This window comes from Vidua chalybeata, chromosome 3, assembly GCF_026979565.1.
Source record: "Vidua chalybeata isolate OUT-0048 chromosome 3, bVidCha1 merged haplotype, whole genome shotgun sequence".
In the NCBI taxonomy this organism is placed as follows: domain Eukaryota; kingdom Metazoa; phylum Chordata; class Aves; order Passeriformes; family Viduidae; genus Vidua; species Vidua chalybeata.
In genome coordinates this window covers 47,028,147-47,053,548 of record NC_071532.1, presented here as the reverse complement: position 1 = coordinate 47,053,548, position 25,402 = coordinate 47,028,147, and the positions used below count along the sequence as shown (strand labels likewise).

Below are 25,402 nucleotides of genomic sequence, written 5' to 3'. Positions count from 1 at the left end.
AGCTTAACCAGTTGGAAGAAGACAACAGATGATTTTGTCAGCTTGAATCAAGCAGTAGAGTAAAACCCAATTTCCTGGGAATGCATGAAAGGAGGTATTAAAAAAAAAAAAGAAAAAGAAAGTAAATAAGGATGCTGTATCCAGATGGTCAAAATCACACAGTGAAAAACTGTCTTCAGCAGGTGGAGATTGCCAGCCTTTTTAGAAGTGGTAATGTCAACCCTCATCAGCCAAGGAACTGCAGAACTCGCAAGGAGGCATCAGAAATACATGGAAGCACCACATTTTCGCCAGTCACTCGGTAGATGTCATTTCCCACTGTCTCAGTGCTGAAAGGTGCTATTTTCAGAGTGAAACAGTAAAACTGAGCTGCTGACCTCCACATCCATTCAGGAGAGATTACTGCCAGTTTTGCATAACTAAAAATAGTGATTTCCACTCAGCCTTTTCCTTTTTTCTTTTTTTTTTTTACTCTTACATTTCCAGGAGGACAGAATGTCTTAGAAATTTCAAAACCAATAATATAGCTGTAAATGTTGGTACTGAAATCTCTCAGTTGAAGAGGAAAATGGAGCTAGTTCAGAAGTCCTGGCTCCAACTCCTTTAGGCTCTGGATGCCCTCTGGAGTAAACCACGTGTGGTTCTGTGACTGCTATGGGATTGTTAGGAGCCTCTGGTAGTCAAGAAGGAGGTATTGCTGGCCTCAAATGTTCCAGATATGTAAAGCATTCCTACCTCGTAAGGTAAAGGTCTAAGTAGAGCTCTTTTGACTGCCTTACCAGGTCTTTAGGTACTGGTTTTGTCAGCTCCAGCTCTGGGTGCTGGCTTGAAATTCCAAGTGGAAAGTTTTCCCTTCTGCACTCTCTCCTGAATCTCCCATCTGGTCCTCTCTTCTACCATTTTTTTTTTCATATAAACCCTAAACATCTACCTAGCATTCCACATTTGTATTTCTGAGCCAATGACAACAAGATGTTATGCTTGCAGTCATCTGCCTAGACTGTTGATGTGAAGACTGAAGTACTCTGTGTGTGGGGTTTGGTTTGGTGGGCAAAGTACACTTCCTGTCTTCTGTTCATGCCACAATAATTTGGGAAGCAGATGGCCAGCCCAGCTGAAGGAGACCAGTGGGTTAGGAGTCATTTTGACAGATACTAACTCTATTAAAATCCATGGACCAGCTGATTCACATAAGAGCACTGACTAAATAATAATAAACCTTCAAAAAGAAACCACCTTTCATTTTGAGATAAGTGAACCATTTTCATCCCCCAACTCTAGAATATTCTTCTAGATGACCTTGAAAAATTGTTGAGCTCATCACAAATATACAGAAAATAATAACTTATGAACATACTTTTGGTAAATTTTTTTCTATTCAGAAATACCAAGTAAAATCGGTTTGGTTGTACAATTGGGCTGATTCAGTGCTTTAAGTGGAGCATATACATATTTTTGTCTTTAGGTATATTTTCTTTAATAGCTAACTTCACTAAAACGATCAGCAGTTGGACAATTAACAATGTTCACATTCTGTCTGTCATTTTCAGATTTCAGAGTCAGTACTGTAAATGGATGAACGGGTCATATAGATTGAAAATTATTTGATTGTCTTTGGTCTCTTGAACATAAGCCTACATCAGTCCTGTTTGATTCGTGTCTTCAATGATTTCTTCACAGCCATGACCCTGAGAAACATAATTTTATTATAAACGGGATGTGAGAATTCAGAGCACTGACTTTACACCAAATTTAGTAACAACATAAAATACTGTGTGAATGCAGCACAAGAAATTTAAGAATTCAACTGAACATGCCCTTTTTCCTTTCACCTTGTTTTCTCCCTGTCATACTTAAGTTCAGGTTGGCATTTGTTTATGCAGTAAGCTAGCTCCAGCTATCATCTCTCAACTCCTCCTGCCTATTTATTTCCATCTCTGTGACATATTTGTTGCTGTTTCTTACACTCTTTTATCCTGAGGCATATGGCTTTTGTTTACATCATAACAGAAGTAGTAGGATGTGTTTGCTCAAGACTTACAGGCATGCTCCTGCTTGGGTTTCTCAGGTGTTTTGTAAGCTGGTGTTTTGTAAGCAAAGGCCTGTGTTTCTGGTCGAACAGAAAGTTTTATAATACATAGAAAAAGAAAATGTGTCATTTTGGGACTATTAACTCAGAAGAGCAGTTTATTTTCCTGCAGTAATAAATGTATTTCGCATCTTTTTTCTCTTGATGTGATCTACAATTCTGTACCTTTGTCTATAACAAGGTGTAGATGCAAATTAGTCACTTGGCAGAAGTTTTGCCAGATTCAAATCTGTTTGCCTGTCCTTAAAGCTGCTGTCAAACAATTTGTCACTTGTCTTTAAAATTACAGAAGTATATAGTGATCATAACACTGCAGTACTTGATTTACAGGGGAGCATTTCCCCCCTGTGCAAGGTGTTGGAGATGAGTGTTGAGTCTTCCTCTTGCCTCAAACAATTTAAACTTGGATTTACCACTTTTCTGCAAAGCTCCTTCATTCAGAGCCTGCTGGTCCCTGCCCCTGGGTCCAGGGATCTTCAAGTCTTTATGCAAAGTGGAGCACCTGTAAAGAGGGTCAGGGTGGGAATGTCACTGTTGGTGAGAGGGAGCTGAGCCCTCATGTTCAGTTTTCGTGTGTGTGCACTGGACAGCCTGATAGGAATCACCAGTGGAAACAAAACCTCTTTGCATGTCTGTCTGTCTGCCAGTTGAGAGCTCTGAGGAAGATATTGTCAATCCACTTTTGTGGCAAGAAATTGGGGATTTATTACAATCGAAACTACACCCACAAACTGTGCATACCATTATTTACTTCTCCCAAGAAGTACTGAGAGGATTATGTGTGGGGAATTTTATTTACAATTAAATAACTCTTCTGAGCTGCTTCTGGGCAAGCCTCACTGGTTATGTTGTACTGCTTAATAACTGTGGCAGGAAGCAATGCGAGATGCATCCTGTCCTACTCCTCCTGGTGCCCAGATTCCCTCTGAGCAGAATGTTCTGCACAGGATTCTGCCCTGCATCTCCTCGGGGTCTGCTGCACTCAGGTCTCAGGAGGCAACAGGTAGCTTTTGGGGAGAAATCTCAGTATTTCTATTGCTGTAGAGGAAGACTGCAATGAGGGAAAATAGACTGCAGGAGGATTTTTTTTTCCCCCTTACATTAATGGCTTCTTATTTGAGCCATAGGTACTAATGGCTTGGGAAAAGAAAAACAGACATGACTTGCAATTTTTTTTAAAATACAGACCTTTACTATGGCTTTAATGGTCAAGATCATTAAACCATATAAACAGGGTTCATATAGAAAGGATCTTAAACAACTGAAGAGTCACAGGCAGCAACAGCAGTGAGCAGAGCTGGAAGAAATACATGACCAGTGACAAAAGTCACCGGAATTTGTTTGTTTAGCACTGAGAAAAGGTGACTTAGAAATACGGTAATAACAATCCCCAGGAATGCTACAGGCCACCAGAAAAACAAGACCAAACAACAATAACAACAAAAAAAGATCAAGCTGCTTTTCTGTCACTCTGTGAACAGGGAAAAAAGTAATGATCTCAAACTGCATCAAGTGAGATGTAGATGAGACAACTCAAGTCAGAATAGCAAACGATTGGAATTGTGTGTCTGGCGATTACAGGGAAGGTAGTGATTCTCAGGCTTCTGATCATTGTTGTTTGGATGCATAATTCATGTATGTGCCTTTCTATCCTCTATAGAGTAATAGAAAATTGCTTTGCATTTGCGGAGAGAGAAAAAATTGCATGAATGCTTCACCCTCACCACAGTAACTTGGAAGAAGAGGTGTTTCACGTGGTCAAAAACATGTCCTTCTTTTTGGAAAGTGCTTTTATGTATATGGGCTTGGCTGCAGAAGACAAGAGTTAGTGATATATAGCTGTACCAATTGAATATAGGGATTTTTTTTCACTGAAGGTAACAGCAGAAACCACAACTATAGCAGGGCCTTTTTCTATTATGCCCTCCAGATTCCATAATTGGTTGGGCTTGTTCCTGGAGTCAGTCCATACACATTCAAGTTTATTCAAAGCAGTGAAAACTTGTTCTAACTCTGTAATTAAATCCTCTTGGTCTTTCCTGTTAAAGTCTATAGGAGGTAGATTTTTTTAAATAATGAGATGGTTATCTGTTCAGCAAAATGTGTATACATGTCTTTTGGAATTCATTTAGCTCTTAATGCCTGGACATACTGAGGTGGGAGCCTTGCTGGATCACAACTGCAATGCTGTTGGCCTTCGCTGGTTCATAGTTTTGGTGCTGGGAAGGACAGTGCTCCCTGGCAAAACCTAAATACCTCCTAAGTGTAGAAAATGCCGTGAAAATGCTAGGTACAGAGAATAGTAGCTTTATTTTCTTCCAATCTACTTATATGCCTCAGTCATTCATGTTAGGAAGATCATCTCTTAACCACTGTTGACTTTCAGTTCACCATTCAGCACAGCCTCTGCCATACTGTCCCCTTCTTAATTTCAGTGTCCTTGATAGTTTTCTTTGGTTCTATGATTCTTTAACATTTGAGATCACCTTAGGTTAAGATCAAAGCTTTTCAATGTCCTCTCTATCTTAATCTATCTCAACATCAACACCTTGCTTCTGTGTCTTGAAATGTCTATTCCCTACTATATGCACAGACAGACACCTTTTCTACTTTTCTTATCATTGCTGGTTTTCACTTTTACCTTTTGCTGTTCAAGTTATTAACATAGATTCAGTCACTTCCTCATACTGTTACATACCCTGGGGTTTTAAATTCGAGGATTCATTAGGATCAGAAATTCCACAACAGGGGCAGGAGGACACTTACAACTCAGATCTTGGCCACTACAAGACATCTATCTCTCAAATGCTATGCCTGTAAGGTGTGACCAGGAAAGATTAACAGCCTTGTATACAAGAGCTCTGACCAGAGTAAAAAACAATAATTAGGCCATGAAGTGATTAAGCCACTCTACTCCACCTGAGCACTTCATTAGGACTACTGAGTGCTGATGGGACCCTGGGTCTTCATATGGAGCACCAGCCCACACAAAGCCACTTCAGGCAGAGTCCTGCTTGCCCTATGATTAAATGTAAAAGTTCAAAAATCAGTATTTTGTTTCAACAGAATAAATTTCTGGTCTTCCATCCAACAGTTCTTTTTCTTTTCTTCCATTAGCATATCTTTTCAAAGGGACAAAAATGGATTTAACTCAACAGTTAATGCCTCCTCCCAAGTTCTGCTTAAGCTGTGATCAGATAAGGACAGAGAAATAAAAATTATCAAAACTGAGATAGAAAGTAAGTGCCAGGAGTTGTTTAAATGGAATGAATGGCTAGGCAGAGCAGCTTACAGAATTGGGAATGTTTAGGAACAACCTATGCTGTAGAATGTGAAAGAGGTGCAATTCAGAAATAATACCAGATATTAGGTCTGAGAGACTGGCAGGGTGGCGATATGCATGAAGAAGAAAATAGGAAAAGAACACATAGAGGATGACTGAATAATTTTTCTGCTGTATTAACAGCTGAAGATCTATGAAGTGCAAGGGAGATGGGCTGTAGCTTGGACAGGAGACTCATCTGAAGTGAATCTGCAAGACCACAAAACCACAGTAACTGTATTTGTGATCATAGCTCACACTGCCCAAAATGAGGAGCAGAGGCAGGAAACAGTGTCCACAGAAAGCTGGGGAGGACAGAGGAGGGAGAGGGTTTGTTTCACAACAAAGCCTGTTGTGAAAGCTGGAGAGTGCCTGGCTTCAGGCAGAGTCAGCAGCGTCCACAACATCTGGCTGGTCACTGAGAAGTTCTGCACCCAACATTGGGTTAAGGAGATGGGCATATGAAAACTTGACAACAGCAGCCTGCCTGTTCTGTAAGCAGGAACCTAGGCTTTTGAAACTTTTAAAGGAACATTTAGTGTTTCTAAATCACTCCTGACTCCCACAGGAAAGGCCCTGTCAGAGCTGAGTATTACAGTTTGATCTACATCACTAATGTACAAATAAGTTTTGCTTATCAGCTATTAGTTTATTCATTCTTTCTATGTTTGGAAACCACTTCCTTGGTAGGTTTATCTGTAATATCAAAAGACCGAACAAACTGTAGTCCTGTAAACTCTTACTTCTTTAATCAGCTAGATTATATTCAACCAAATATGCATTATCTTAAAGAGAGAATGATATACTAAAAGGTGATAAACAAGCTACCTTTTTGTAGTGGAAAGGGCATTAAAATGCAATGTGTAATATTTATATTTCCATAACATGTAAAACTGGAGGAAACTGGAAGTTTTGGGAAGAAAACATTAACTTTGCAACTTGAGTTAGAAAAATTCATCCAATCATTCAGCTACTTTAATGTGATACATAGATGACATAAAACACTATTTTCTTTTCTCTTTTGCTTCTATTAATAATAGCAGTAAGAAGTAAGAAAAACCTGTTAGAAAAACTAAAAACCAGGCTATGTCAAACCATGACAGCAAGGTAAGTTATTCAGTAAGCTAGTCATAATTCGTATAGAAAGACAATATTGATTTTTATGAAAAGGCCAAAATGAGAAGATATAAAGCATCCTTTTGTCAGATAGGCTTTGGGGGCTAACTACTTCAACCACATTCAGAAACAAGAACTGCACTTCTAAAAAGAAAAATATATCAAGAACTAAACAGAATGACCATGACACATTTATCTCAGTAATAAAACTTCCTTCATGGAAATGACAAAAAAAAAAAAAAAAAAAAAAAAAAAAAAAAAAGAAATATTTACAGTGGGCAGAATGATCCATTGGAAAAAGATAATAGATACAAATTTTGGTCTAACTTCTGTTTTTTTCCATGGCAAAATCAATGAACTATGGTGTATAGTGGATTAGTTAATTATGTAAGATGTCAAACCCCATAAAGGATGTAAGATTTGATTTTACAAATCAGCTCTGCCTGTGAAAAGTTTCACAACAGTAAGTACTAGTGATTAAAATGTCAACATGTGGGACTGCGGCAGATTCTACCTATCTAATAATAGAATGTAACAATTACATGCTTGGAAAGTCCACATAATAACAAATACAAATTTCAAATTATTTAAAAGAGCGATTTAAACGGAAAATTTAAAAAAGAAGCACTAAGTTCCAGGAAGGTGGTCTCCACATGAGACCCTTGTTTAATCAGTACATATTCTGCAGCTGCCATTGCAGCACGTTTACCACTCTGCCAGCCAGAGAACCTGTGTCTGGGGACCGTGTCAAATTTTCTCTGCCTTGCTTTTGCAAAAATTGCACACGTTCTGAACATGATGCATTTGCAATTTCTTAAAATACTCTTCAATCCTCAGTTATTTGCATTCTTGAATTACCAGCCAGCCAAATCCCAACAGGACTTGACAGTTTCAATGACAGCAGTTTCTTCTCACTTTCTATGGCACAACATAAACCAGTGCAGAATTCCTGCAGGCTTTACTTTACCTCTTAAAGTACCACTTGCTTTCAATATAAGATCCAGTCCTTTCTTCCTGATAAGTCTTGTATTACTACTTTCAAGTGTGACAGCAGTGGTGACAGCTCAAAAGTGAACTTTGCAGCAACAGTTTACGTTTATTTGATAGTCAAGTGTCTTCTTTAAAAGATGAAATGACACTATGTGTATTTCATATTTACCAAAATGAAGACTGTTGGAAAATAGTGGCAATGGAAAGTTCTGGGGGCTCGGAACGTGGAAATTTTCCTACTGTAACTTTTTTTTACATTCTTCTCCCATTTAGCTTCCTTTTGCTTTCATTCAACTAGCACTCTATCTGCTTGCAAGAATACAGCTCATCCCCTTTGGTTGTTATTATGGCTGTTTTCTGCACACTTCAAGTCTTCTGATATTTTCTCAAAAGCTTTTCTTTGAAGCACTGCAGCCCGTTTTCTTTAAAAACTCCAAAGCAGGTATATGATTACTTCTTTCAAGATGGAGGCTGCTACAAAGCATGCTCAGAGTGCAAACATCTGTCAGCCTCTCTAAAGCAAAGAACTGAGTTGTAGACAGTTAAGTTCGGCATCTCATCTCAACTTCTCACCACAGACATCCCCAAAGTATTAACACGTTTGCATATTTACTCAGTAAAGAGCAGTTAAAGTTTAACTTTGGAGACACTGGACTTTGAGAATTCTCACCTTGCTCTCATCAGCTGATCTTTCCCTAAGTTAGTGTGCAGTGCTGCAGGAGAGAGTATATTTCGACTCACTGTAGCAATCACACTATGAGTAATTTCCCTTGAAAAACATAAAACAATGATGTAAATGTTATAAAATGTTTCACAGTCACCCTGCCAAACTTCTTTGGGATCTTCCAGCCCTGCTTTAATACACAAAGGTCTTGAGCTGTGCAGAAAAACAGCACGTGGGGTACTCATGTGCCTTCACCATTCTCCATTTAATAACTCCCACCATGTTATCCCAAGTCTTCTGAGACTATATTGATTTTTTTGGCTTCTCAGAATTTTCCCAGCTGTGAAACTTCTGTAAAATTACTATCACCACCCCCTTCTAGCTTTGGTTTTTTACTTACATTCCATCTATTCAATGGAAGAGACCTTTAAAACAGAGCCAGAGGGTGAGAAGTAGAGGCATCCTAGTGGAAGCTGCATCTGTCCGGTTGAGATAAACATGTGTGACTGTCTTCAGGTGAGTTGTGTCTCTGCCCCAACTCATCTGTCACATGTAAATGGATTTAGACTTCCATGTCCACAAGCTTAGAGAAGTTGACATGTCTCAACTATATTATAGGATGAGGTGCAGTTACATGAACTTCAGCTGCTTATTACTATTAGAAAATTTGATTTGTAATTAATAGGTATTAACAGTCTTCATCATATACTCCCTTAAGAATTCAGAGAATACATCTGAAAAGCCTTTGCAAAAAATAGAAAATACAGTGAGTTGCAAAAGGAAAATGAAAGAGAATGTATCCTCTGTAATAAGAGATGAATGTTTGTCATTAGTTTAGTGAAGGGGCCACAGAAACCTCCTGCAGCCCCCCATTAGTCTTAACAGTTGGTCCATTGTGTACGTATACAATGCACAGTCACTTGTCCTTGTGAGGGATCATGTCTGGGGTAAGTCCAAAGGCTAAAAATGAAGCCATTTCTACAGTTCTGAACCTTGGAATTAAAGCATCAGGAATTTGAAAAACAAAAGAAACCCAACCCAACTTTTGACTGCTCTTTTTTTCAAAAATAGCATCTCATCCCTACAATAAGCATTCTTCTTTGGTTTTGTGTGAGGGCTTGGTCTAATCATGATTTATTTCCACCTAATATTTATGTTTCTGGTTAAAAGGAGAAGAATTTTCAAGACATCAGTGTTCAGCTTTGCACCTACTTCCCCTGGCTTGAACAAACATATCACATTTATATTTTAGAGAAGACAGACATTTTGGTCACTTATGTGAGCAGTACATGCAGTTATGCGGAGTGGAACAATTTTAGCTTTCCAACTTGAGAACATTTAGAGGTACAAAGCTGTCATTTGGAGGGGGAGCTCAAATGAAGATAAAAGGTACAGTTTATCCTATAACTGCTATAGGATCCACATATGTATGGATGCTTATGATAGAACACTCAAGCCAATAACAATTAAAGTAATTATTAAAATGTAATTTTGACAAAGATTTTTACTCTTACAGAGACAAGCAAGCCAATCAAATCTTTGAATTCAATGGGAGAATCACACTTTTGATCCTGTATCATAATTTCTTCCACAGCACTTGCATTTCATACACGTGCAGCTCAGTGTTATAGTTTTTTCCTGACCTGGGTTCAGACACAGATGATTGCAGCAAGAGTAATTCTTCATCATGTTGTGCTTGGCACAAGGAATACAGGCCGAGATCCAGAAAAGTGGAGATGCAGATGGTGCAATGTGCAGATTTTGGAGCAATAGCCTTGTCCTGATACCCTTTTCTGGTTATCTGTCCTGAATGAAAGGGGAATTTACATACCATATAATCTCCATATGTATTTGGGGATTTCCATGATGCAATCTCAGGGTGAGATTTCCTACCCAGATGCACATCTGTCATCTCCCATCCTTTAGCCAGCATAAGACTACAAATGCAAGAGGTCTGTAACTCAGATATCCGAGGGTGTAAGCAGGGACTGTCACACAGTCCTTGGAACACCCTGCTTTCCATGGATAAATATCATGAAATAAAAGGCAAGGCTGAGGAGAAGGCAAAATGATCTTTCTTTTACAGTAAATTAACATTTTTCATGAAGTTACAAACGTATATACTCTTTTTGATTTATGCTGTGAATATGAAAAAACACAATTAAAGCAGATCTTCAAAAGATTAGTGTACTGTTCTTATAATGCAAAGGACATATGGTTGAGCGTGCTTGTGTTAATTGTAGATAAAAAGAAAGGGAAAAAAAGGTGACATCTTTTGAAAGAGCCTCCTATTAGGGCAATAGGAGCTGCCTTTGCAAGGTGGCATGTTGAAGTCTGGTTTAGCTCAATCAGCAGCACACGTGCAGTCCCACTGAAGCTGCTAAGGGTGCTGCAGCAAGAGACAGGGAAGTAAAACATATTGCCAACAAATACCAGCAGCAACAACAGAATTTTTTTTTTTCATTTCATCAAACAACAGAAATCAGACCAGTTTATCATAATTGTTACTGGTTTTTTTAAACTCAAGTCTCTAAATCAGATTATTCAGCTGAAAACCCAGTATAAATGAGAATATATGCTTTCTTTTTTCACAAGAATTGGAAGTGGTATGATCTAAGACTGACAACTCCAGCATCTGGGAGTGCTTAAAGCAATTCGTAATTTTGCTCCAGTCATGTGGCTCTAGACAAAGACTGAACAAAAATCAAATTGGTTCAGAGGAAGTCCCGATGTTGAATAGGACTCAATAAATTGAGCAAGGACACTGTGATTTATTTGCCCTTATTCATTATAAATGAATTACATTCTTTCTTCTCTTGCAAATGTTTGGCTGCTATTTTTGTGTAAACATTAATTGTTAACTATGTTAATTACATTGTATCTTTTCATAGTCATGTTATAGATTTTATTGTTCTACTTTAGAGATCCTAAATATTTTATTTATATAGTATACTTTATCAACAGGCATTTTCATAAGCATTATCTTCCAGATGTACTTTGTATAGTTTCAAAAGAAATGCATACCGCATTCCAGAAGTACTGTTGCCAAAGAATCTAATTTAAACTTGGAAATACTTTATGATATGCAGATCTACTTTCTGCTTTGCATAGTTCACATTTTAACAACAACATGAAACTGCAAGAGTAGTGAGAATTAATTACTTGAGAGCTATTCTTACTGAATTAAAAAAATTAATAAATTCCATATTTCCCATAGTTATTCTGCAAGCTGATACTGAATAAAACTCCTAATCTGACTGTATAGAATCAAAATTAAACTTTACATACAACTTCAAAACCTTCAGGTTTATATGTGTGTGTGTCAAGGAAGGGCTGGGAGCCCAAGATTCTATATGTAGCCATCTGGGAAATGAGTCAAAAAGCTAAGTTAGAAAAAGAAATCTCTGAGCTGTTGCAATAAGCTGCCTGAACCAGTCTAAGTCAGCATTTTGCACCTATAGGTATCTCATATATGTATATGCATACTTGTATACAGGACAGTGTTTTCATCTTTGGTGCTCCACTGTTTACCAGTCCCTCATGTGAGGGGGGAATTATCAGCTATTGGTATGCAGTTGGTATGTTAATCTGTTGGCTTGCTGTTTTTAAGTTTTGACCTTCCATTTTGGTTCTCAGCCGTGCATCACCACTCTGCAGTCAAAAGCTTGCTGATAGAACTGAGTGCCTGGCAGACCAAGTTACCTATGCAGCAAATGCAAACAGTTCTGAGGGACATGCCCTCCGCTGTGGCTCAGAAGGGAGGCTTGTATCCACTGAAGTATGGTGTGCTTCTGGTTTGGGGTTGGGAGCAGCAGGACATGGGCAGCCAAAGGAGGAACAAAGGCACTTTCACACAACACATGTACTGAATGGCTACCACTCTTGTCAGAGGTTAGGAGATGAATTAGCCTGGTTCACAGGCTTCACAATAAACTCCATCTTCTGTGTAAGTCCTTTTTTGTACACTGTTTTTTCCAAAATTTGACGTGACATATGTAATAACATCCCTGTGGCAGACTATACAAAAGCAGCCAACGCATAATTCTATTTTTGGTTAATACCAGTTTCCCAAGCGAGGGATCCATGTTAAAGAGCTTGACATTAGATGACTCCTTGATATGTGAACATTTTTCTGAAATACTTTGATTACATCCAATCTGTCTATGAATAATTCAGTAAAATAACTTTCAGCTTGTGACATTTTTCATACATAAGGTCTGAGATGAGCTGAAAAAAAAACAGGGCCAAATTTATTGAGGGATTTACCCCTGTTGTTCGGACACCTGCCTTTAAAATCCTATCTGGAGTCTGAGACTGCTAAGCACTAAAGCCATATCAGCTGCTGTTTTCCCACCCCACTAGGAAAGAATTTCCTTCTTCTCTGTAAGTACAAATCACCCCTCCACCTTGCACACCACAGTAGGTGTAGGATCTTTGTCTTCACCTTTGGTGGACCACTCTTTTCCAGTCCCTCATAGGAACTTGCTTCCCACTTCTTTTTTAACTTCACTTTGGCTTTTCACTTTCCTTCTCCTTACACTCCCTGCTCCTAACCCCAAAACCTTAAAGCCAAACAAGTCAGAGAGTCATCTCACACTGTGACAGAGACTTTGTTTTCAGGTCTGCCTTAATTTATAAGACCACAGTGGTGGCACTACTCTTAGTATAATATCAGGAGTTAGAATATTAATTTTAGGAGTAGTTTTAGACATCTGGGTTGGGGTTCCTTACAGACTAGACTAGGTAGCTGCTTCATCTTCCCACCGTGTTCCCAGCTCCAACACCAACACACCTCTCGGTATGTTAGCTTACTTCTCCCTGAAGCTTTTTCCTATGCTACAGAATGTGGTGCTCTACGGGAAGCTGTAAAATGTCTCACAAATTGGCTGAGGTAAATCAGTGCCAGGATGGCTGCCTGCCCACTCTGTCTAGTAGTGCTGAGAGCCCCGTGCTAACCTGTCACTGCTGCTCTCTGGTGTTGCAGTGCTGTAACACTGCATGGGGTTGCATGCATGCACCAACTATTTTGGAGGTAGCTGTGTGTTTCTAACATATTTCTTGCATATTTTGCATTTCCTAGATTTAGACATTCCTGCCTAACTATCTACTTTAATTAGTGCCTAATTAGCACCAGTACTGTGCTTTCCCCATGTGACCCACTCCATCTTTACGTGTCTAAATCTGTCCAGTCCATAATATGGTGTTACTCTGTTAAATGTCTAAACAAATGTAGTTTTTAATGGGTCTGTTGTTTGAAAAGTCATGTTTACACACTGAAATTTCTGCCTTTCTATTAGTAGTTTCTGCAGACAAATGCAGGAATTAGACTGCTATTCGAAAATCAATACAAAGAGGATGCAAAGACAAAGGGAACACGGGGTGTTCTGAGTGGATATTTATGAGGGGAAAGGATTGATCATCAAGACTATATGTTATAAAGTATCCTCTTTTCTATCTAGCTTTGATTGCCCCTTCTGAATGATATGCATGCTGACTAAAAAGGAAAGCAATCTGGCTGAATTCTCTTGTTACCCATTTTCTGAGAAAATTAACCAAACAAATAAAAACAGTGGTATCAGGACTTAAGATGGCCCTGTAAGTAGCACATTGTTGGAGATAGCCAGTCATGCTAAGGGATTAATATAAATTCCTTGTGGCAAATCTATCATACTCCAAGCGATATTGATAGAATATGCTAAGGTAATTCCAAGTACCATTTCAACTACAAATTATAAATTTCTCTTCTGCAGTGACCTACTCCATCAGAATGTCACTGAATTGTATCAATCTGGCACACAAGCTCATTTCCCTGTCTTCAGATATTTGCTATCATATTTTTCACAGGCATATATATTCCTGAACCTTCCACAAAGGACAGAAATTAATACCTGCACAATTCCAGTTCAGCCAAGACAGATTAAACTTGAAAGAATTCTATATGAATGAAATGAAAGAGCATGGTGCATCCTTATTTCATCTTTATCAAATTATCAACTGTTGCTGAATAAAGCAAAATAAAGCTTCCATAGTTGCCATCAACTACTCTGTTATACTCTGAACCCTTTCTGAATTGCAGGAGTGCTGAGGAATTGAAATTTGAAATCTTTCATGGGTGCTTCCCAGATGACATTACATCATTCTGTTATACCAGTGAACCTTTACTTAGTGAAGCCTTATATCTCGCTTTCTTCTGTCTTTACTGTCTTGTGAAAACTAAGGCCCAGTCTGTATCTTATTCCTTTCTAGTTATTTACACCTTTGCAAACTGTCAACTCTGAAATATAACAGCTGAGAAATTTTGCTTAATGAGAATTTACTTAAAGAATCTACTTAGAAAATAATAATTAAAAAAAAAAAAAAAAAAAAGGTGTTCAGATGTTCCTAGGAATAAGAAAAATATGTTTTGCCTAGCAGATCTGACCAGCCAGTAGGTAACCCATCCTGATCTGGCCAAATGGGTCTCTCTGCAAAGAATTGCCAGACACACAACATCCTTGCAGTCTTTATCTCGCTCATTGGACTTGTTTCTGAATCCATGCATTTGGAATTATGATTCAGTACAGGAATATCTAGCACAGTTTGAATGTGGACTCACTTGGAAATTTTAGGCAGCTATGCTCTCTGTTCCTTTGTACAGAGGAGCATCCTCTTCCAGCCCTGGGGAAAGTGCCTCTGTGCTCACAATGTCCTCCTTGCTGCAACTACTGCAGCCAGGAGGGGGATTCAGTCTGACCAAAAGCTGGACCTAGTCTGGATGAGGTCATGGAAGGAAACAGATTTGGACAAAGATCTTGGAGCTGAGACCAGATCTAGAAGAGGAGGAAAAACAGCTACACAAGGTCAGGAAAAGCAGAGGATGAGTACTGCTGCAGAGAATGCCACTGAAAATGATTGATTCTGTGTCTGCTAGCACCAGAGCACTCCTACATGATGTCAGGTGCATTACTTGAACTACAGGTGGCCACCGAGTGCTCTTTTTACACTTGGTGTTAGGTTTGAGAGCCTGGGGTCTGATATGTAGTAGTTAGCATTCACAGCTGCATTTGAAGTCAAAGGGAGCTATGCTTCAAACATACAAAGCATTGAGTCATACTAACTATTTCACCAAGGCAAACCCCAGTCATCTCAAGGCTGGCATCCAAAATGAATAGGCATATTTAACCTTAATCTCTCTGTCTCATTTCCCAGTAAGTAAAATGTCAATACTCCCTACATCTCATGAATGTAATTCATAAGCATTTATTGTATGCTCAAGGTACTGTAACAGTACATGCTGTAGAAAAGCCTGCTACAATGTCAATAATTCCATGTTATAAGCAGGATTAAACAGTTTTAAACAATGCCTGAGGACATATGTTGAACAAAGAGATTAAACATAAACTGAAAGGCTGCAGTGTCTGTCCCATGCATTCTACAAGGCAGTGGTCCGCTGAGCAAAACAGTAACATCACACAATTAAAGGCTAAATTCTAAGTCATACCCTCTACAAGTCAAAACAAGCTTGTCTGAAAACTCTTAACTTTAGCCTACCCTTAAGTGTCAATACTTGACTTTTAAATCATAATATTCCTTTCATGTGTGGCTTGTGTTTTGAATTCTTTGGGTTTTTTTGTGTGAACAGAACGTAATAATTTAAGGAGATATACATATATATTAATAGCTTTACACTGTGCATGCAAAATCATACTGGCTTTTTTAAAGCGGATGAGTAATAAGGGAAAAACAAAAATAGGAAAAGTTGCATTGTATCAAGCTATAGCACAAAGTAAATTGTATTTATTTTCCTGAACATTGCCCTAACTAGGAATTGTGAAAATAGATGTGATAGTTCACATATATGAAAGTAAATAATTTTACAGCAAATTTACATGTTTAAGCATATGTTTCAGCAACAAAGATTTATCTTCTTCCTCCCAAGAGATGTTTTTTTTTTTAATCTGTTGATGCTTAGAAATATGGCAAGAACTCTCCACAATATAGCCTTCCCACTTAAATTTTGCTCCATTGATTGGTCTCTTTTTCCATCCTTTTTTTTTTTTTTTTTTTAATCTCTGCCTAGAGATCAAAGACATTCTTTGCAACCAGAAAAATAAAGATTTATTGATTCACCTTACAGGTATAGTCTGTCTTCTCATCAAAGCATTCATTTTTCTCAAACATTCAGTCTAAGAGCTTATCTGTTTTTCATCTGCAACAGCAACTATCACTATTAACCAAATCTGCAAAGTTGTCATCCAAGCAAGATGGTAGATACTGAAGTATTCAAAAGAATATAAAACATTAAAACATTCATGGAAGCAGAGTATAGTAAGTAGGCCCCTAGTACTTCCTAAAAGTTTCAAAGAAATATTAATGAGAATTAAGAAGTGGTAGCTTAATCATGCAATTAGAGTTATGGCTTTATCTGGTGAAAGGCATTGCCTATTTCTGTTTTAAGTGAACTGGAGCCCTAAAGGTTTAGCCCAAAGTGGGCTTATTTTTTTGTATTCTGTTACTTTCTCTTTTTCAGAAATGATATGTCATACCTCATTTTGCCTTTGCTACAGGTTTCATATGACTGTGGAGCATCTGTGCATTGATGTCGTGGAACTGTGTAACTAAAACCAGGAGATTCCTCTCCAAACTAAGAAGGTCTGTTTTTTCAGGCAATATGAGAGTATTTTTTTATCAAGGAATGCAATGGGAATGGTTCTTTATTGTTAGACTCTGTCTTCATCCTCTTATCCACATCAGCAAGATTAATTTCCATATTTTACCCTTTGCTGCTTGTTGCCAACAAAAAAAATCAAAGTCAGTAGCATAGACAGCATTTACCCAAGCCTTTCAGGGCAAGTGGCAAAAACATCTGAATGTAGTCTCCTGAGCAAAATTTCCAGCTGTAAGTGTGAAAATATTAAGTCAGGTGCTCTAAACCAGAATACTTCTTTTTTAAGCCTTAAAAGTGTGATTGCTTTTTAATTTCTTACGTGGTGAGTTACACTTGGCTTCTGATTTTCAATTTTTCTTACAAACCACAGCGAATAGAATTTTTCTGTTTCTTAGAAATGAAGAGTCTCATATGATGCCATGAGCAGGATCTTGGGAAATCCCCAATTCCAGCCAGGTCCATAAAAAAAAAAAATGGTGAACCAACATTACCGCCCCAAGCTCTCCTCCCTCCACTGATGGGCTGACAACACAACCACATGGGGAATGAAATATATTTCTACATCAGACAATGCCCAAGAACAAGAATAGCTCCAAATAAGCCATCAGGACACATTGGGGACATATGCTGTATAAAGAGGATGAAGCTATTACACAGCTCAGCGCTGAGCAAATGCCATTCACCCACCAGTCACATGGTTGGAAGTGGCTATCTAGGAAAAATAGCATGATCGAGTAATTAGAGACTGTATCATAAGCCATATGTACAAGGGGGTCAAATTAAGGTTGTGTGTGCAATCTTAATTTTGTCATTCCTGTACTGGTCTAAAGCCTTGTCCCCAGTAGACAGAAGCTCTGCTTTAATCACCCCAGCAAGGCTGCAAGAAGAGTAGTCCCTTTCGTCCCTCACGAACGATGTTACGCGACTATAAAGGCAGCAGACCTTAAAGCCGCGTTAGAATTTGCTCGGCACCCCGCAATGTCCGAGCCCGGCGGGCCGGGGCAGGTGCGTTGTGCCGGCGGGGCCGGGCGGCGGCGGCGCCCGCAGGGGTCGCTGGCGCGGTGGCGGCGGGCGCATGGCGGGACCGGAGGCCGGGCGGGCCGGGGCTGGTCGGGGTGGGCGGGCTCCGGGGCCGGGGCCGGGGCCGGGCCGGCCGGGGGGCGGCGAGACCGGGCGGCGCGCATAAGTCGGCCGCGAGTTGCGGGCGGCCGGTGGTGGAACGCTGGCTGTAACTTGACACCGGAGCAAGAGGCCGAGCGGAGAGAGGGAGCAAGAGCGGCGGCGAAGGAGGAGAGGAGCCCCAGGGAGCGGGATGGTGACCACCTCCTTCCCCTCCCCTTAGCGGCGTTCCGTAGCAGCAGCAGCCACCGCCGCAGGAGCGCCGGGGACTCTCGCCTGCCGTGGAGCCGGGGGCAGACGGCGATGGGGACGGGACGGATCCCCTGAGCTCCCGGGAACTTTCCCGGCCGCGGGCAGCTGGAGCCGCGCAGGCGGATGGAGGATGCGCTTCCCCCGGCGGGCTGCGTGAGCCGGCGGCGGCGAAGGGGAGGATGAAGAAGAAGCAGCAGCACGGCGGCGGGGAATGCCCGGCGCCCTGGCCCCCCGCGGCGGCGGCGGGAGGGGGCCCGGGCCAGGGCGGGGGCTTGATGAGGCGGCGGCCCCTCTCGCTGCTGCCGTTCCTCTCGCTGCGCGACTATGTCTTCTGCATGGCCACCCTACTGCTCTTCTGTTTGGGCTCCCTCTTCTACCAGCTCAACGGGGGCCCCCCGCACTTTCTGCTGGCCCTGCGGCACTGTCTGGGTAAGGGCGGCCGGCGGCGGCGGGGACTTGTTGCGGCTCTCCCTCACCCCATGTTGCTGCTGGGCTGGGGCCTCCCTCCGCACTGGGGACACAGCCGCGGGGCTGGGGCTGCCGGGCGGGGTGCGCAGGCGAGACGCGGCGCCGTGAGTGCTGACCCCGGAGTGGGACCGGCCGGCGGCGCCCCGAGAGCCGAGCGTGGGGCGCGCCCCGCCACAAGTTCATGCTGGCCAAAGCAGAATCCTCTCGAGACTTTCTCAGCCCCGGGACTGCTTTGTACCCGAGGGCGGCTCTTTGTGTGCCTGGTGGCCGTGGCAGAGCGCGGTGTGCCGGCTCCTCTGGCCGCCAGGTAGGTCCGAAGCGGAGCGGAGGGCAGCGCTCACTGCCCGCGGGTCGCGCACCGGGGGAGCTCGGGCGCTGCCGCCCTGAGCTGTCAGCGCCTCCCTGCCGAGTGCCGTGCCCCGGAGAGGCGATGCAGGGTTGTGGATGGCCCACAGTAGAAGATGCTGGTTTAAAAAAAAAACAACCAAAAAAAAACCACCAAAAAAAAAACCAACCAAAAAAACCCAGATGCACTTTGTGAACCACGCATGCATCCTGGTGCAGGAGGTTGGAATCTAGAGAGAAGGGTGTGCTTAGCAGGGTCAGTGCAACACCGCTCAAACACTCGAGCTCACTCTGGTGCTTTGCCAACCTGGTTACCTGCGTAACCCCGAAGGAGCTGCCCCCGTAGAGCGGGTGTAAGCCCTCCGCTGTGGCCTGTAGTTCTCACCCTCATGCTGACCACAAGTTTTCACGTGGTTTTTCTTTGTAGCCAGTGTCCGCATCGCTAAATGTTGCTTCCCTGCTCAGCAGAGAAGTTGTGTGAAAAAGAGTTTATTGTGAGGTTGAGTAAGTACCTTAGGTTGGCAGGACTAATTCAGGTGGTGGTAGGACAAGGGGGAATGACTTTAAACTGAAAGAGAGCAGATTTCGTTTAGGTGTTAGAAAGAAATTCTTCACTATGAGAGTGGTGAGGTACCAGAACAGGTTGCCCAGAGAAGCTGTGGATGCCGCATCCTTGGTATTGTTCAAGGCCAGGCTGGATGGGGCTTTGATCAGCCTGCTCTGGTAGAAGGTGTTCCCTGCCCATAGCGGGGACATGGGTTTAGATTGGAAGGGACCTTCAAGACCATATAGTTCCATTCGGTGATATGAAATAGGGAACAAAAACCGAGTGTTTCTCAATATAGGAGGATTACTACAGAATAATTAGTGGTGTGAGTTTTTACCGCATTGGCCGCTCTGCTTTACTTGTGTGTGAGGGTGAGGCTTTGGTGGTACATGCTGCAGAAGTACAAGCCATAAGAGACAATGTTAGGTTACAAACAAAACTGCAGTTCATGTATTTCAGAAAAATTAGCTGCAGATCCTTTTCTACATGTCTATATTTTATGAACATTTTAAGAATACAGCGCTATGTGTGGGTGTTGCTTTTCCTTGGGAAAACTATTCCATGTCTTCAGTTAACTAGTGAGAAAGTATGGAGAGGCAGTAGGACAAGAGACAGCAAACACAAGTTGCAGCAAGGGAAATTCCAATGAGATATAAGGGAAAGAAATTTCAGTTTGTAAGGAGTCAGGTGTTAGAACAGGCTACCCAGGGAGATTGGGATGTCCTTGCAGGTATTCAGAACTCAGCTGGACAAGCCTCTAAGCAGTCCAAGTCAATTTTTCCTGTTTTGTTGGGGAAATAGGACCAGGAGAACTGAAGTTACTTCCAGATAATGTTACTGTCTGATTCTGCTGTAAAAAGTCAGTGAAAATTCAAGTGAAAACAGGAGAAGGAAAATGCTTTGGATATTACTTCATGAACACAACAGCAATTCTGGCTTGAGTTTTAATGACTTTTTTTCCCTTTAATATTACAATTAGGAAGAAATTCCTCCACTGAAGAGGAAACTGACAAATTTTCCGCCATAGAATCACAGAATTGCTAGGGTTGGAAGGCATCTCTGGAGATCATCTCGTCTACTTCCCATCCCAAGGCAGGGTCACCTAGAGCAGGTCAACACAGGAACATATCCAGGTGGGTTTTGAATGTCTGCAGACAAGGAGACTCCACAGTCTCCATGGGCAACCTGTTCCAGTGCTCTGCCACTTCTTGTGTTCTAGTTTATGGCCATTACTCTTCATCCTGTCCCTGGGCATCATGGAAAAGAGTCCGGCACCATCCTTTTGGCACCCACCTTTGAGATATTTATATGCATTAATGAGATCCCCTCTCAGTCTTCTCTTTTTGGGACTAAGAGGCACAGCTCAAACTGGTAGAAGATTTTGTTTGCAATTGATTTGTACTTTAGTGGGAGTAAACACAATCTCTGGTTTCACCAGAAAGTTTTTGTCAATTTTTAAAATTTTCATCTTCTGGTATAAATATTGCTTAGCTTGGGTGAAAATAGACTGCAAGAAATGCAGAGTTATTCAGTTTCTCACTTTGTGGCCTTTTGACTGCTTTTGTGGAATGGGGGAAATAGAACTAGGATCTACTACCCTAACCACTCTAGCCAGTAGTTGCATGTCTGCTGGAAAATCTTCTGAGGCCTGCAGATGAAAGGCTTGGAAACCACTGCATCTTGGAGAATGGGTCATAATAATTTTTGTGAGGTACTCAGCAAGTGCAGAAAAGCCTTTGTTGTGTGAGTCTGAACGTGATGAGCCCCTGAGGATGGAGTGCAATCTTACTGAAAATGTTTTGGGGTTCTTTTGAAGTATAGGATTCTCGCAAAAGAAAGTAGACAGATCTATTAATCTCTGCTAATGAACTTCTGCACTTGTTACATGAATTAGTGTAGGAATTTCCTTTCTGTGCCTGAGTGACCTGGGATGTTAAGGAGATAAAGGCTTGGCTAACATCCTGCACCAGGCTAGTGGCTGAGAGGGAAGCAGAGTCCTCACGGCTGGCTGGAGTCCTAGTACCCACTTAGCAAGTGGTGCTGCTGCCTCTGCAGATAAGTCGGATATACTTTGGGTACTGACGTGTCTGTTTGCATGCAACTTTATGAAGTTACTTTATACTTCCTTGGTCTGCAGTTTCATTTGGGTTGTCAAAGTTGATCCACGTGGGTGACGTTGCTGAACATTTTATTTTTAAAAAATTTTAGAGTGGTGTGTACTCCTTGAGGTATCCAGTTGGGAAGGCTTTCAAATTAAGAACAATTATTTTTTGTAAATAGAAGGCTTATTGTCTTCCAGGCAGCTAACAGAACTGCTTGAAGGAATAGGTATTGGGCATCCTGTCCTGTGAACTACTAAAGCTGTACATGTAAATGTGTGTCTTATACAGCAGTGGCAAGTTTCATGACAATAAAAAAAACCCCAACTTTCCCCCCCCCCCCCCGAAGCCACAGATTCAGTGTATAAGCAACTCTTTCCTTGTAGTCCTTGCAACCCACAATTTATGGTGTTAAAATTCACATCTCCAAACAAAAATGAGCAGTTAGTTTGTAAACCATGTTTGCAATGTGAATTTTGCAGTTTCCCTCATTGTATTTAAATCTAGAGAAACCAAGGAGTTGCCTAAAGGGAATATTGATTTTTCTGTTTTGTGCCCTCCATAGTGTGGAGCTGTCTTTTCTGACTTCAGAGTTTTTGTTTGCATTTGCAAGTTTCAGTGCATTGCTCATGTGTAGTTATGTTATTGTGGGGGGAATGCTTGGATTTTTTTACTTCAGAACTTGAAAGGAAGTTCCTGAGCAACAACACAAAACTTCAATAGTGATCTGGACAGAAATCACACCTGCATCAGGCAGGTGTGTGCATAAAAGAAAATCAAGACAATGTGAAAACACTTGGTTTGAAAAACTCATTTTTTTTATTAGGCCTGCATCATATGCTGTGGAGGAGGTATACATTTATTTTCAAAGGAATGAAGTGTGAACATTTGCTAGTTCTGTTAACTTTCCTTTGGAGGTAGGGAAGATGAATATGTTTTCAGAATATTCAGACTATTAGTTTTTTTTTTCTCTCCAAGACCAACTTCTCTTGTGTCTTGTCCATATATGCCTGTTTTTATTTGGTTGCCATACTGATTGGAGAGGATCTTGGAAAAATATGGCAGTTTGTAGGGTAGACAATAGTTGTATTCCCTATTTCCACTTGACATAGTCATTTCTTCTCTTTTATAGCGGAGTCATCCTGAGCAAATGAGAGGAGAGTAGTAGATATCAGGCTGTGTTTTGTTATTTATCCTGTTATGACTTCAAGCTCACAGTAATTCAGAGTTTAGAAGGTCTGTGGAAAGGTGGTGGTTTCTGCTGTCTGTTCTCGATGTGGCTCACAGTGAGAGTTTCAAGCTTTACGCTCTAGTCATCCCATCAGGAGGGATCTAGAGCACTGTTTTTCAGCATGAAATTATTGGGGAGGGCATAGACATATGTGAGTTACTTCTGAAGAATTTGTGGAAGATACTTAAAAGTGTATCTGTTGCCAGTAGGCTTAAATTTGCTATATGGGGGTGCATACCAGTCCTGGACCAAAAACGAGCTCCAAAAAACAGGAAGGTTTAAAAAATGCCAGGCTTTCCAGTAATGAACTGCAGTATTGGGATTTGCATAAATGAAGTCTTGCTTGTTGAATCTGCCAAAGTAATCCTGGCTCACTAACTGAAAACCAGCTCCAGCAGTGGAAGGAAGTGAGAAGAGTTAGATGAGTAAGACACAAATCGTAAATCTTGGATAGCCCAGTGGCTTTTGGGGAATGCACTAGGGACTCCACTCCCCTGCAACTGCAGTGGTTTTACATTGCTTTATTCTCTTCTGCTTTAACTTGTGATTACATAAATGAGAATTTCTAAGGGCTGGTAGCAACCCTCTAATGGCTAATAAAAACATAAAACCTTTGTATCTTCAGAATTTGCTGTGCAAACTTGTTGTTCATGTCAATTAAAACATTTCCCCTGTTGAACTTGCCAGGAGCCTGTACAACAAGTACACTGGTTTGGTTGCATGTGAAAGTTACCTGTCCTGTGATTTCGTATGAAAGACTAAAGTCTTAAGTGTCCACTTGTGTTCCTCAAACAATTTCTGTGTTGCTCTCCCTTGTCATGACACTGGAAATTCTCAGGTATTTTGGCCAAGATGGGCCTGGTAGCTTTAAAGTTGTGTTTATTTTGGGCACATCAGGGAATATAAGCATAAAAGAAGCAGAAAGAAATCTGAATATTGGGGGAGGTGGTTACAAAAATCTTCAAAATACTTAAAATGAAACAGCAAGTGAAACTTCTTATTTAAATGAAGCTAGTATGAATTGGCTTTATTTTGGTAGGGTGTTGCGGCTGGATTTTCTTGGTTGGTTGGTTTAATTTGGGTTCCTTTTTTTTCTGACCTATCTGATTTTTTCCTGTTAACCTGTTAAGAGAGGGACAAAAAAGAAAACCTGACTATTCAAAGAAAACAGTTAAAGTAAGTGTCAGTGTTTTGTATGCAAATTTTTTATAAGCTGTAGAAGGGAGGGACAACAGTAGCGGTTTTCTTGAGAGGAATTGATTGGGTTTTTATTCTGGTAATACTGCATTTATATATAGAATGATGTAAAGTGCAGAATTCTTCAGGGCAAGCTTTTCTAAAAAATAGAAGCCTCTACCATGCTTTGTTTTTGCAGGTAGACAGCATGCTGCCTTTACATGGCCAAAAAGGGTTGTGTCATGCAGTTTTGTTTTGCACATGCATGAATCAGGAATCCTTTACATTTCTGAGGGCCCTTCAGGTGTGTGAGTAGGAGAAACACACTCAAGGAAAGACAGTCAGGTCTGTAGGTGAGACTGACTGTGGTGTCACAATACCCATTTCTGAGATGCCTCAGCTTTTAAAAAGACCTGGGTTATGTTCTTATTCACAAATTTTTTTGCTTATTGTTCTCAAAAGAGACAGCTCTGCTGTACTCTAAAGCATTTTGATTTTGGTCTGACTTCTCAGAGGATTATTTAGTTCAAATACACCTGGAATTAATTACATTTCAAAATTCATTAACACTGTAGGGGACTAAAAGATCAGTTTGGGAGCTCCTTCCTAAAAGCCTTGAAAAGAGATGATCTGACCTAAATCACAAGTCTATATCTAGCTGTATCTTTCTTAATTAGCTTTTCTGTCCTCTTTGAACTTCCTCATTTTGCTGTTGTGAAAGCCCTGTTTTATCTTTTAGATAAAATATATCTGGACTTCCATTTAGGTTGGTAAACTCTCAAATTATAAGTGAGCTTCTTTGGAAGACAAGAGAAGAGCCTCATCTCCAAGCAGCTTTTGTTAAAAGACTGCTCATCACTCACAGCTTGTCTGATGGTAAGATTAACAAAGCTTTGCCTAACACAAGGTGATGTCAGGAAATACTCTGTGGAGAACCAGAATGCATCTAATTTTATGATCAAGGTCATAAAACTCAAGCCTTTTCCTTTCAAAAAGATTGAGTGGTCTCTGGACTACATTGTACTGGCTGGCTAAATCACTCTGTATAGTGAAGTCATAGCAAAAAGTGCTTGTGCGAATGTGCCGTGATAATATACTAAATATATTTGGAAAATTGGATAGCATTTATTCAGGAATGTATTTTCTGCTTTCAAAGTCAGACTCCAGTCTGGGAATCAGGAATTGCATATAGGTGTCTGTGTACATGTTTCTTTTTCATATTGTTCACTTTGCCATTTGGCAAGGGACTTAAAGGATTAATTCAGTCCCTGATGAGAGGGAATAGTACTACAGCTTTTTCAAAAACTTCATTTACTTGATTCACTTTCAGGTTATAT

The 25,402-nt window shown here is 40.8% G+C and overlaps 1 protein-coding gene across 1 annotated transcript in view; it reads left to right on the top strand.

Moving 5' to 3' along the window:
• The first annotated feature begins 18,363 nt into the window (after nucleotides 1-18,363).
• The window catches only part of UST (uronyl 2-sulfotransferase), a 153,137-nt gene continuing 146,098 nt past the window's right edge, over nucleotides 18,364-25,402 (top strand). The window contains exon 1 of the mRNA XM_053939235.1: nucleotides 18,364-18,628. Within this exon, the coding sequence (XP_053795210.1) occupies nucleotides 18,379-18,628 (250 nt within the window). The 5' untranslated portion in view covers nucleotides 18,364-18,378. The remainder of the gene's footprint in view (nucleotides 18,629-25,402) is intronic.